The 14406-nt window shown below is 46.8% G+C and overlaps 1 protein-coding gene across 5 annotated transcripts in view; it reads left to right on the top strand.

Moving 5' to 3' along the window:
• The first annotated feature begins 5744 nt into the window (after positions 1-5744).
• The window catches only part of ANKS1A (ankyrin repeat and sterile alpha motif domain containing 1A), a 145849-nt gene continuing 137187 nt past the window's right edge, over positions 5745-14406 (top strand). For 3 of the 5 annotated variants that reach the window (XR_014470387.1, XR_014470385.1, XM_083173136.1), the window contains exon 1: positions 5745-5986. Coding sequence is in view for 1 of the 5 variants with exons in the window: in XM_083173136.1 (XP_083029262.1) it covers positions 5814-5986 (173 nt within the window). In the remaining 4 variants the exon portion in view is untranslated. The remainder of the gene's footprint in view (positions 5987-14406) is intronic. The other 2 variants (XR_014470388.1, XR_014470386.1) reach the window with 1 other exon arrangement.

Genomic DNA, 14406 nt, shown 5'->3' with positions numbered 1-14406 from the left:
GCTTCTCCCAGAGAGGTGAAATGGAAAGTAGGCAAGTATGCATAATGGACATTATGGTGTGTACCTTAACATGTAATGGGAATTATGGTGTAAATTTTTAATGTGTGCCTTTGGCGCACAATGTCCCTGTTTGTGTAGCATATTGTGGACTTTGGCTCAATCCATTTGCTATAGTGTGTATTTTCGCTCATTCCATGTGGCTTGGGGCCTTATTCTAGTTCACTCTTCCTGACAAAATCCTTCCTAGATGGACAAAACCATGTGCGCTGCAGGTGGGGCAGATGTAACATGTGCAGAGAGAATTAGATTTGGGTGAGTTATTTTGTTTCTGTGCAGGTTAAATACTGGCTGCTTTATTTTTACACTGCAATATAGATCTCACTTTGAAGTAAAACCCCACCCAAATCTAATTCTCTCTGCACAAGAAACATCTGCCCCACCTGCAGTGCACATGGTTTTGTCCATCTAAGAAGGATTTTGTCAGAAAGAGTGAACTAGAATAAGGCCCATAATGTTTAAGAGGCAAGTATAAGTATAATAAATTTGTATAATAATTTTGGAGCCTTATGTGTATTGTGCTGCATGATTTGTATAAGGGGTGTATGGTGTGGTAAACTTAGGTGACCACATAAAAGGTGCTGAAATGTCTACCAAGTTTTGGCTTTCAGTATTTTTTTTATGACTAGAGTGCCGCCTCACCCTGCAAGTATCCTAGGACATCGGCGTCCTGTGGGTGCACCTTTGGAGTGCACCCAGCAATGTATCTCCCTGCATCCTGTGAATGTTGGAATTTGTAATATGAATGGCAGCATTTCTATGGAACCTCGCTGGCAGAATGGCAGCATTGTTATGGAACCTCGCTGTTAATAGAAGTAGATAGATTAAAAGAAAAAGATCATAGAAGTGCGCTCTATATAATCACCAAATATTACAATCAGTTGATATACTGTATATGAAATAAAAACAATTATTACCGTATTTTTCGCTTCATAAAACGCACCTGACCATAAGACACACTTAGTTTTTAGAGGAGGAAAACAGGAAAAAATTATTATGAACCAAATAGTGTAATAAAATATTTAATAAACCTCTCCTATACCTCCTTTCCTACTCTACCCCCATCCTGTCATCCTATACTCCCCTCAGTGTCGGAACTTACGAGTGGTTGGCCCAGGTGCAAAACTACATTTTTGGGCCCTCCTCTTCCACTCCAAACCAAGTTCACAATATGCCACATAGCAGTGGGTGGCAGAAGTGGGCCCCTTAGTCTTCAGGGGCCCCGGTGCAATGCACCTGCTGCACCAATGGTAGTTCCGCCTCTGACTCCCCTGTAGTCCTGTACTCTCCTCTAGTTCTGTACTCTCCTTTCTGGTGGTGGAGGGGGGCCCTTTCAAAATGTTGAAACTACCATGCAGGAAATAAAGAGTTGATTACAGCAGGCAATTGGTACTAGGTTATTATTTTTGTGAGTGTGGTGACATGATCAATTACTGTTGGAGAAGGTTGTTTCCAGAGTCTTCTCTCCGCCAGGCGGCACAGCCAGCCCACCACCGCCACCAGTACACAGGCCAGGAGGACCTGCAGCTCCGCTCCACAGTCCCATCCGGGCAGGAACTCAGAGATGGACATCTCCTGGGGACCAGTTTCTAGCACCGCCCGCTACCGACCAGCTATACCGTTCACTCCCGGCTAACAATGAGTCACATGATGCCGGGCTCTACCGCTGGGCTCTGAGATGCTGGGCAGCAGGGAGCAGACCCAGCGCTACATTAACCCACGTATTCGCTCCATAAGACGCACACACTTTCCCCCACACTTTTTTTGGGAGAAAAACTTTAAAATAGTTTATTCCATTTTTCAATAGATTAATAAAATGTAAATTCAAAATTTCAGTCTTAGATCCAACACCTGAATGACATTAGTTCATGGTGATAAAAACCCATGGGTTATCCGGATTATCTCCATGAACTAATGTCATTCAGGTGTTGGATCTAAGACTGAAATTTTGAATTGATATTTTATTCATCTGTTGAAAAATGGAATAAAATATTTTAATTTTTTTCTCCCAAAAAAAGTCGGGGGAGGTTGTTTCCAGATGGATTCTGCAGTGGGCGAATGGTGCAGTCGGGAAACCGATGTGTGATGCGCTGCAGCCTTGGACCCTAGGAGCTGTGGCAATTCAGCAAGGGAAACCCGTGGGTGCTGGGTCGTAATGTATGAGTGGATGATTTTAGTATGTAATAAAGTTTTACTGGTCGTATATGTGTGTGTGTTTTGTTTTCACTATTTGTACTGTTGTGGAACTACAAGTCCCTGCATGCGGTGCAGGCTTGCTGGGACTTGTAGATGCAGGACAATACACAATAGTTTGTTCTATTTTTTACACAAACATCAGCCCAGTGCCGCACAGATGTACCATGGACAGCCCGGGCTTCAGCCTGGGCAGGTGAATTCTAGAGGGGGGGACCTTCCCCACTTCCCCAGGATCCCTGCCCAAGCTGACCGGTCAGGGGGTGAATGCTTTGGCCAGGGGGACTTGTATAAAAAGTCGAACCTAGGCTGTGGCATTACCCTGCCTGGTGCTGGTTCTTGAAATATAGGGGGACCCCTACTTGTTTTGTCCCCCGTATTTTGGGAACCAGGACCGGCCCTTGAGCCTGGTGCCGTTTTAAAAAAATTAAGAGGAACCCTATTTGCTTTGCCCTGTGATTTTTTTTTAAACCAGAACTGACTCTTGAGTTTGGTTATACTCAGGAGGGGGGACCCCATGTCGTTTATTTTTTAATTTTACACATTTTTGTTTTACCTAACCAGCATGGTTCTGGTCTGTCAGAACCTGGGGCGAAATGTAATAGGGTGCGATTTTTTAGACATGTGCGATTTTTGGTCAAAAACGGCCGAAATCGCACATTTTCCGAAAATCGCACATTTAATAGGTTGAAAATCGCGGTAAAAAAATCGCACTTTTTACCGCGAAATCGCACTTTTAGAAGTGCGATTTTTAGTCACATTTCAAATCGCATCCAGATGTTTTCCCATTATAAAGTATACAACTCGCAAATGTAATAGGGTGCGATTTTTGGTAAACGTTACCAAAAATCGCAAAAAAAATAGACCAGGTTCTGAAAGGCGAATTTGACAGAACCATGCACAGATCATTGAGATCTGTGCATGGTCCTGTTAATAAAAATGTGTAAAAGTGTTTTTATAAAAAAAAAAACGGCGTAGGGTCCCCCCTCCTAAGCATAACCAGCCCCGGGCTCATTGAGCCGGACCTGGTTCCAAAAATACGGGGGGACAAAAAGCATAGGGGTCCCCCGTATTTCTGAAACCAGCCCCGGACTCTTGGACCGGTCCTGGTTCCAAAAATACGGGGGACAAAAAATCTGGGGGTCCCCCGTATTTTGAAACCAGCACCGGGCTCCAACAGCCCGCGGTGTCATGCCACAGCCGGGGGACACTTTTTATACAAGGTCCCCCGGCCAAAACATGAGCACCGTGGCTGGTCAGCCTTGGACGGGGTACCTGGAGGAGTGGGGACCCCCCCCCAATAAAGGGGTCCCCCCCCCCAGGCTTCACCCGTCCAGGGCTGAAGCCCGGGGCTGTCACCGGCGTCCGTGGCCAGTGGACGCCGGCCTGATAGGGTTAAATCGATCATACATATCATTACATTGCTTTATACCGGAGAACTACAAGTGCCAGCAGACCTCCCCCGCATGCTGGGACTTGGAGAACCACAAGTCCCAGCATGCGGGGCATTAATGGGCCCGCTGAGACTTGTAGTCCACCTGTAAAAAGAATGTTTATAAAAAACACACACAGAGAAGTAAAAGTTTATTACACACACACACACCTCACTTTTACACCAGCGTTACTTACCATTCCTGGATCCAGCGCTGGTCTGGCTGCTTTACAGCCGGCTCCCCCCGCACTGACAGGCAGCGGGGAGAACCGGCTTTCTCCGTTGCCTCTAACAGCTTCTGTAGCGCTGTTCCAGCGCTACAGAGGCTGAGAGCGCGATTGGCCGATACGTCTCCATGGAGACGCATAGCTCAGCCAATCAGGACTGGAGTAGTACAGGAACGTGATGACATAATTTTAAGTGCGTTTCTCCCGGGACCCGGAACCGACTGAGTGTTTGGCGGCGGTATAAGGTAAGCCAGTGGTCAGGGAACTCGGTCCTCATTTCCCCACACAGTGCATGTTTTGCTGGGAACCCAGCAGGTGCGCAGGTGTACTAATTACTCACAGACACATTTTATAAGGTCCGCAGGTGGAGTTAATTATTTCCCTTGTGATTCTGTGAGGAGACCTACAAAACATGCACTGCGTGGGGTAATGAGGACCGAGTTCCCTGACCACTGAGGTAAGCTGTCTATTATTCTTGTTTGTATAGCCTGATATACGATATTTGACTGCTGGTGTTTCTTCTGCCATGAGTGCTGCACATCTCATCTCTCTCTTTCTCACTATACTTATTACTAGCTAAACCCGGGACCATCCCTCGCAATGCACCACTAAGAACGGGGGGCAGAACACTGATAAGCCAGATTACATTATCAACGTACCCTCCGGGGCCCAATTGCCTGTCAAGCCGAAAATGGGGGTGGAGGGACGGTTTTTACCCATACCCTTTTGCATCTTATGTAAATTCCAAACGGCTTTCTCCGTTGCCTCTAACAGCTTCTGTAGCGCTGTTCCAGCGCTACAGAGGCTGAGAGCGCGATTGGCCGATACGTCTCCATGGAGACGCATAGCTCAGCCAATCAGGACTGAGCTATGCGTCTCCATGGAGACGTATCGGCCAATCGCGCTCTCAGCCTCTGTAGCGCTGGGACAGCGCTACAGAAGCTGTTAGAGGCAACGGAGAAAGCCGGTTCTTCCCGCTGCCTGTCAGTGCGGAGGGAGCCGGCTGTGAAGCAGCCAGACCAGCGCTGGATCCAGGAATGGTAAGTAACGCTGGTGTAAAAGTGAGGTGTGTGTGTGTGTGTAATAAACTTTTACTTCTCTGTGTGTGTGTTTTTTATAAACATTCTTTTTACAGGTGGACTACAAGTCTCAGCGGGCCCATTAATGCCCCGCATGCTGGGACTTGTGGTTCTCCAAGTCCCAGCATGCGGGGGAGGTCTGCTGGCACTTGTAGTTCTCCAGTATAAAGCAATGTAATGATATGTATGATCGATTTAACCCTATCAGGCCGGCGTCCACTGGCCACGGACGCCGGTGACAGCCCCGGGCTTCAGCCCTGGACGGTTGTGCGATCCCAATGCGATTTTGACTAGTCAAAATCTCATGCTGACTTTACCTGTGTAAGTGACTATGGGGCAGATTTATTAAGCTTGGAGAAGAGATAAACTGGAGATAAAGCGGGGAAAAGGTAAAAGGAGATAAAGCACCAGCCAATCAGCTCCCAACTGTCTTTTTCAAACACAGCTGATTGGCTGTGCTTTATCTCCTTTTACCTTTTCTCCGCTTTATCTCCAGTTTATCTCTTCTCCAAGCTTAATAAATCTGCCCCTAAATGAAAGGACAAATTTGACTCGCTAGGAACAAGGGAAGCCGCAGCTGTGAACTGTAAAGCACTGTCAGATCCCGTGGCGTGCCCTGTGATTTTACTATACCGTCTTTCTTTCATCTACGTTTCAACAAACTTTATTCAGCAGAGCAGCCCAAAGCAACAGTGACGGAGTACATGCGTGTCAATGCGTAACGCAGTAATACACAAACCCGTGGATTAATGGAATGTGCGTGCGACGTAATCACGCTCGTCTCGGAAGTGGCGGCGGAGGCGTGGTTGCCGGGGTGACGGCGGGATGGGGAAAGAGCAGGAGCTCCTGGAAGCCTCCCGTACCGGTAACCGGGCAGCGGTAGAAAGGTTGTTAGGTGGGAAGCGGCTAAGTGGGGCCGGTCCCGGTGGGTCGGCGGGGGGCGGAGCCGGAGGAACTGGAGGAGGATCTGGCAGTCATCCACTCAGCAGCCTGCTCAGGTACTATATTCCCACAGTACACCCGTGTGCCGCACCTGGTGGAGGGTGGAGGTGGTCAGGGACTAGGGGTATAGAGAGTGGGAGATGTGTAAGTGGCTGCAATGAGGTGACAAGGTTTCTTGGGCAACACATCATTATACTGTCTCTTTATCATGATACATCCCCTTATTGTGCTCCTCTATGATAACGCTAGGAGGTAGATGTCATAACTCTTGGACAGTGATAAAGTGGAAAGGTAATATACAGTAGTATCAGCCAGTCAGCTATTAACTGCCATGTTATCTCTCTCAAGGTTTAGTTCATCTGTCCCGGCCCTGATTCAGAGTTCTGATATTTTTGAACATTTACATTGTTATTGTACTGCACAAGCATCTTTTTCACACTGTAGATGAGTTGTGATGGTCTTACGAATGTCATGGTGATGTGGTTTAGAAAAACATTGACATCAGCTACTTGGGGTCATTAAAATGCAGGTTTGTTGCGATTGTTTTGGATTCGAGTCGCAGTACGCAACTGAGTCTTAAGAAGCCCATACACCCATCCGGCTGGTCTGAAGCAACTCCCTGGGAGAGCTCCATCTGACTTTGAACTTGATGTGTCATTTTAACATGCAATAAAACAAATGTGATTTATCGCATGCAAAAGAGCTGCCGGGGGAGTTCAAGGGAAATGTGATACGATAAATCGCAGGTGCTAAAAAGCAAACACTGAGTGCTGCTGATGGTCAGATTTATCTTGTGTGCTGCACATAAGATCTCCAGGGTCTGATCGATGTGCCAAGGAACACGTGCATCAGATCCGATCTGATGTCTAACACCTCCGATTTGGCCAGTTTTTTTATCCAATATATCCTCCCAATCCTTTGAAATTGGATGAAAACAAGCCAAATCGGACCGGTGTATGTGCACCTTTTAAGACAGGTTTCGCTAGTATGGTGTCTTAGGTTGCACCATTGGATTTCTGAATCCATTGCAAATATATTTGTTCAAAGCTGCATATTTGTATGCAAGCAGTGGATCCAAAAGCAGATGGAAAAGATAAATCCTACGACAATTTTGTATCTTCCCGGAACCGCTGCATACAAAGACACAGCAGTGTTGTGCATACACATCTTAATCACGTCCACTGTATGTTATTATCTGTGTGCAGCTCTGCAAATATGCCAGTTCTTATTAGGTGCCCTAATTACATTGACTCCTGTATGAGAAATCATTTTGCCTTATGTTTTATGTAATTGCTTGTGTAATGATTGATTTGATGCAAGAGGAAACCTTATATGCTGGTGGTTTTTTTTGTTTTGTGTTTTTTTTTAAATCTACAATATGGTAATTGTATTGCTATATTTCTTCCTTTTATATTTGTAAAAACATTCTAAATTTATAAATCTTAATTTCAGTAAAGTTTAATGTTTAAGTAATTTGATGTGGTTCAGTTAATAGCTGGAATAAAATATGCATTTAATGGCTTAACTACCCTTGGTATAGATTTTGCTTCTCTGTTGGTTGAACCTGACCATAGACTAGAGTGAACTGAAATATGCCTTAAATGCATGAGTTACTAGTTAAAGCAATAAATGTGTTTATCTTTTTTACATTTACATAGTGATAAAGTGCCCATACACGTTACAATTATTGTATACAATATAGCATATCGGTTTTGCAATGAGATGAGATCTAGTACAAAAAGTACTGCACATACTTTTTGTACTAGATCTCATCGCAAAACTGAAATGCGATGAGATGCTATATTGTATACAGTAATTGTAACGTGTATGGGCACCATTACATTTACATATTATTATTTTCTTATTTGGTTACTGTATCTAAAAGTAGCCACTTCAGCAGGGCCATGCCATAAAAATGAGTAAAGTGTCCTGTTTGTGACACTGCAAAAACAAACAAACCAAAAAAAAACATACATTTTCCTCCAAGAAACTAATTCCGGCCATACATCAAACCAGCGTTCATCCAGCTAGTTGTTTGGATAGAGTAAAAAGCTGGTACTAGATGGGAGCAAATGCAATTTGTAATTCAGTAATTTGCTTCCAAAATTTGAAAATGGACAAAAACTGTCGGTCAGACAAGGTACTGTAGTTGAATTTGTTTCGATTTAAACAATTGTGTGCATTTTCCTGTGTTTGTGAGCAAATTACTGATTTTATTTGCTGTATCAATGGCTGGGTTTGGTCCCCAATGGCGATAGTAGGTAGTTTAGTAGAGCAAATAACCTAGCTGTAAGTGACCAACAGTTACTACAGAAAAATATTTATTACCAGTTATTTATATAGCGTGCGCACACATACCCCGCTGCGCTTTACACAGAATAGTTAAACATTCACATCATTCTCATCATGCCGATGCTGGGGAGAGCAAAGGAGGAGGTAGGGGCAGTTGTTGGTTTCTACAAATTGCTACGTGTGTAAGCCCCATTAGTGCCTAACCTAACCCACCCTCCCTTCAAGCAAGGACTAAATCGGTGTACACACGGTGCAATATCGCTGGCAATTTGGTCGCTAAGCGACCATATTGCCAGCGATATGTTTATGCTGCAGCGATAAATCGCTTGGGGCACGCTCCCGTGTTTAGCCTCCTAATGGTCGCTGATCACAGGAGCTTGCTAACTAAAATAAGGCCCAGAGTCTCCCATCATCTATGGTCGCTGATGATAAGGAGACACTGAACGATATATTGCTCAGGAATATATTGCTGAGCAATATATTGCACCGAGTGTACACAGCTTAACAATCCTCCTCGCAATTTAAACCTAAGTGTTCTGCTAGAGACTTTACCTAACATCAATAAGGATTCCAGCGCTGGTATCCCAGCCTCTGAGATTGTATGCTGGTGAGTTAAGTTTAGGCCAGGGGCTGGGTGGGTGTTCATAGGTAGTTTTAGGCACTGGAGGGAGACATAGGGTTAGTCTGCAGAGAGGGATGGTTAAGTTTAGTCCTTTAGAAGGGGTGGGGGAGAATTTAGGCTACTGGGAGGGAAGTTTAGGTGGGAACAGGTGTAGGGTAATATACTTACCTGAACCCTGTAAGGACTCTCTGCATCGGGATGCTGTCATCGGTATTATGACTGCAGGTCTTCCGTATGTGTTCTGTATTATTCCTCTGTTAAAAAAAGTGTTGTTAGCTTCAGGTTTAAGCTGGCCATATACGAGAATATCTCTTTCAACCAGCCAACTAGTTTAATAATCATTTGTTTGCTCCACACACCAAGTAACCGTTAAAAATAGTTTTTCCCAACTTGTTGGAACAACCAATGCTTGATTTTTTTTTTCTACCCAGCTGTAGGTGAAACTTAGCCCTGACTGAGCTTTAGGGGATACGGTCTTTGGGTCACCAGCAAGTTGTTAGACAGTAATTAGGTCGACAAGTGCCTAGGTCGACAGGGTCATTAGGTGGACATGGGTTAGGTCGACAGTCATAAGGTCGGCATGGGGTATTTCACTGTTTTTTGAGCCGACATGTGCCGACAGGCAGTATTTCATGCCTTACCATCCACTAGAGCATGGTTGTAGAATAAAATAGTTTGCCGAGAGTAGCAAGGCACTGAGCCTGAAGCATGGCGAGTGCAGCTGGCCATGCGAGGGGACGTGGTGCACTTTAAGCTGTGTCCATGTTGATTGTGTCGACATTCAGGTCAAAAACAGTGAAAAACCCCTTGTCGACCTAGACTCATGTCCACCTTCCTGCTTGTCGACATAGACACATGTCAACCTAGGTGTAAATGCCTGTCTACCTAATGGTGTAGACTTTATGACTGTCTAACAACTTGCTGGTGACCAACTTATCCACACCCAACTATAGCTGGTCACTGGTCCTCCTTCTGTGAGCAGCTTATCGCATGCATTTCTTACTGAATTAGGTCCACTTACTTTAGACATATTACTGCAGCAGGTGTCAAGGGTGCAGCATGGTCTGGAGCACTTCTCTGTGTCTCAGTACTGCAGGGAGCAGGTATGTTGCTTCAGTTATTTACATAACCCGAGCAGCATTGCAGATACTGCCCAATGTTCTGTTCCAGCTGGACTGCTGCTGTAATTGGTTTTGCTGAGCCACAGTATTGTGCCACTATTTTTTGTCTGCTGTCTGGCAATGATTTTGAGGCTGAAAACGTAGATTCAGTTTGTGCGACTGAAGCTAAGAACTTTTCTAGCCATAAAGTGCCCCTGAAGATCCCATTATGTGACACCATCTAATCAGAAACACAAAGCATGGCCGATGAACCCTGGAGAGCAGTAATCTCTGTTCTGCTGTGGATGACTGTGGACGCACTTTCTCTGCTCCCAACCACCCCCTCATTGTTCCTACCAGTCGCTTAGCCGCCGCTGGTCTCCCTCGGTGGTCCCCGCTGCCGATCCTCCCCCTCACCGCTTGGTGAAGTTCCGACTCGCTTGGGTGTTCGTGTGTTCGTCCACCTGAACACATGAATATCAGAGCTCTCCCAAGTCACCCTCTAGTGGCCCTTAACTATTCCAAGTGGCCGCACACAGTCAGTGCCAGACAAAGCAGCCCTTGGGGAGCAGGGGCGGCTGCCACTTCTGTTGTGAGTATTTCTGAGGCAGGACAAACCTGCCCTGTTGGGTTTGTCCTGCCCCAGGGAAACCCACCACTCATGGGGATAATACCATCCCTTCTAGATGTACTAAATTCATACCCCTCTAACTTCATTCCATGCTGTCCTGTACAACCATATAACCCAACCCTAGCCGTGTTACAGGACTTGCCCCTATAACGTTACTACTATCCTATACAGCCATATACCCCATATCCATCCTGTTAATGTACTATTTAACCCAGTGGTAGCCAACCCTAGCCCTCGAGAGCTACTAACAGTTCACATTTTCCAGACAACCTAGCTGCTGCACTCATTAATCACTGACACATTTGAAAAGATCCACAGGTGGAGCTAATTAGCTCACTTGTGATTCTGTGAGGAGACCTGCAAAACATGCACTGTTGGTAGCTCTCGAGGACTAGGGTTGGCTACCCCAGATTTAACCTAACTTTCCAACTTTACCCTTTAATATCCTGGACAGATGGTGACCTCCACACACCACCACAAAGTAATGTAGTGTCCTTCTTGAGCGTAATAAACAATTGTATACCCTCACAGTGCTCCAGTTCAGTCAGTTTACTGTTTAAGTATGGGGTAGCCAACTCCAGTCCTCGAGAGCTACCAACAGTTAATGTTTTCCAGATCTCCTCACAGAATCACAAGTGAAGTAATTAGTTCCACCTGTGGATCTTTTAAAATGTGTCTGAGTAATGAATGCACCTTTGCAGTAGCTAGATTGTCTGGAAAATGTGAACTGTTGGTAGCTTTAGGACTGGAGTTGGCTACCACTGGTTTAAGTAATACCTCTTTTACACCACACAAATAACCCGGGTCGAACTCAGGTTGTTGCTGGATTGACCCGGGTCGGTGTCCATTGAGAATATCCCAGTTCCAGCAATCCAACCCAGGATAAAAGATTTGTTATTCCCGGGTTGGACCCAGGTTGCTGGGTCTTTAAGGACTGTTCATTGCATACAATGCAGCAGCATACTCTTTTCTCAGTTGGAAGAGATCTCCCTTTTCCCTAGTTAGGAAGCCCTCTTTATATAGTCAGAAGACACAATACAGATCATATTCCAGAGGAACTGGGAATTTACAATTAACCTCTGATATATTTATCATACATTCAAATTATGCAGGAAAAAGATATGGAATTCCCTAACCAAACAATTGGTACAGGGAAATAGCTTAAAAAAAATTAACAAATAATTTCCTACTGCATGTAACGAATGTACCAGAATTTTTTAAAGACAAATATTGTTGTCATCTAGTCCTACTGGATACTTTACATGCAGCCACAAGTACATTGCCTAGTGTGGATTGACTTACATTAAAAGGTATTATCATGTTAGGTGATTAGCATATGAGTTCTTTTTATTATTTCTCCTTCCTTCACAGGGGACACTGCAAGGTCTGCTTACGCTGGGTAGTTTGAGTGATGGTTGGAGTCGGCACTTTAAATTTATTTGACGTGTGACAGGCTCCTCCCCTCTATCCCCCCTCCTAACTCCAGTCTTAAAAAAAGTGCCGGAGGAGTCGGTCCCCGGACACAGGTCTCCTTAGGAGATTGTTTTTTTTTTTGTTTCTAATAATGTATTTTTATTTTGACAACAGGCAGACAGTGTGCCGCTGTCTGCGCTGCTCCGAGGGAGTCCCCCTGGGGGTCCGGTCGACGCCGCATGCGGGGTTCCTCTGTGACCCGGACCACCGGGCTGCCACCGCGCTGGGGGGGTACCGTCGCAGCCGCACGCGGTTTGCCTCGGTGCCCGAGGTCACTGCCACGCGACCAGGGGGACCAGGCAGAAGATAGCGCTGCGGCGCGGTGTGGCGCCGGTCAGCTTGACGCTCTGACCGGCAGAAGCTGCTTTTGATGACGCGCTGCTCGCGCGTGGACAGCCGTCCCGGATATCAAATACCGGAAGAGGCTGGAGCGCACAGTCGGCGTTCTCTACCCCACGAGGCAGGCTTCAGGGCTCCGGAACGCTGCCAGCTTCCAGGTCCACAGCGTTTGTCCCTCCGCTCAACGGTGCTGTAAGTGCTGCTGTTCTGTGGGAGGGAGTGTGTTGGTAACACAGTGCGGTGGGGTCTGGGCTCATTGTGGGATTGGTGGCTCCTCTCCCCTATCTGCCTTTAGGGTGTTGTTGGGGGCTGTTGGTGGTCTTCCTATAATACTCTGTGTGTGTGTGTGTGTGGGCTGCGCAATGTCCTCCAAGGCTACTCCTTCTAAGGGCTCACACAAGCTGTTTGTCTGCAAACGCTGTGAAGCCAAGTTTACCCAGCATGTTAAGGGTGTACATTTATGTGAGTCCTGTTACAAGGCTCCTGTGCCTGGGCCGCAGCCGGAGGCGTCTGCTGCTACTGACATGAGTTCCATTATGTCAGCAATTGCAGCTGAACTAGCAGAGTCCCGTAGGGATAGGGAGGTATTCTATAACCACCTGTCTTCGGTGTCCTCTGCGGAGCCTTCCTGGGCCAGGGCGCTGGTTCATTCGGTGGACTCTTTGGTTAAAACAGTTCAGGCGCCGGCAAGTTCTTTGCCCCCCCTGCCAGGGGCAGCGAAAAAGCGCACTATGCCTGTTTTGCTGCATGATTCAGAGGACGAGGAGGAGGTCTTTTTTGAGGCTGCTCCTGAGGAGGGGGATGTTTCGCACACCATAGACCCTGACATGCAGGTGGCGGAGGTTCGGGATCCTGATGAGCCTTAGTCATCTGACGATCTTCAGGGTATAGAGGCTTTGATTTCGGCGGTTAGGATTACTCTTGATATTGAAGAGGAGAATCCGCCGGCCCAAGTGTCTTTGTTCAGCAGAAGGAAGAAGGCGGCGGTTACTTTTCCTTTCTCTGAGGAACTGGAAGCACCATTGCTTAAGGCATGGAAGACGCCAGATAAGAAATTTCAAATGTCTAAACGGTTTAATGTTTACTACCCGTTTCCTCAGGAAAGTCGTGTGCAGTGGGAAACCCCGCCTCCAGCTGATACGTCGGTCTCTCGGTTATCCAAGAAGACTACGTTACCGGTTCCTACAGCAGTGGCTTTGAAGGAGCCCTCTGACCGTAGGTTGGAGACAACTCTGAAGTCCATTTACACTAATGCTGGAGTCTTAATTCGGCCAGCACTGGTCAGTTCGTGGGTGAACAGGGCAGTGGAAGTATGGGCAGAGGAGTTGGTAAAGGGGCTTCAATCAGGTCGCCCTAGAGCGGAATTGATTCCTTTGGCAGAGCACATAAGGGAATCGGCGGTGTACCTGGGGGAAGCGGCTAGAGATTCGGCGGAAATGGCAGCCAGAATTTCTGCTTCTTCTATCTCAGCCAGACGTACTTTGTGGCTGAGGTCGTGGCAGGCCGAAGCCGAGATAAAAAAGGCGGTGGAGGCTTTACCTTTTTCAGGTGAGGTGTTGTTTGGGCAGGAGCTGGATAAGCTCATAGCCCAGGCCACGGGGGGGAAGTCCACTTTCTTGCCGTCAGCTCCGACTCCCCCTAAGAGGCCTTTTGCTGGGCCGTCCTTTCGGTCCTTTCGGGGCTCCTCTAGGTTTAGGGGAAAGCCCAGGGGAGCAGCAGCAGCGGCGGGCAGAGGAAGAGGCAGGACCATGTCTTCCTTTGCGTTGTCTTCCACAGCAACCTCTCGTCGTCCAGAAAACAAACCCGCAGACAAGCCCGTGGCATGACGGGTTTCCGGCCCACCTGGGGGATCCCAGAGTGGGAGGACGACTGCTTTCTTTTCGAGAACAGTGGCTTCAGATTTGCACGGACAATTGGGTTCGGTCTATTATGATCCGAGGGTATGCCTTGGAATTCGTCTCCCCTCCGCCCAGAAGATTCTTTACTTCCGGTCTACCGGTAGAGGCAGCAAAGCAAGAT

This window comes from Crinia signifera, chromosome 2 (genome assembly GCF_055691185.1).
Source record: "Crinia signifera chromosome 2, ASM5569118v1, whole genome shotgun sequence".
Taxonomy (NCBI): Eukaryota; Metazoa; Chordata; class Amphibia; order Anura; family Myobatrachidae; genus Crinia; species Crinia signifera.
The sequence above is the reverse complement of the archived record's forward strand: the minus strand, read 5'-3'. Positions and strand labels throughout refer to the sequence as shown.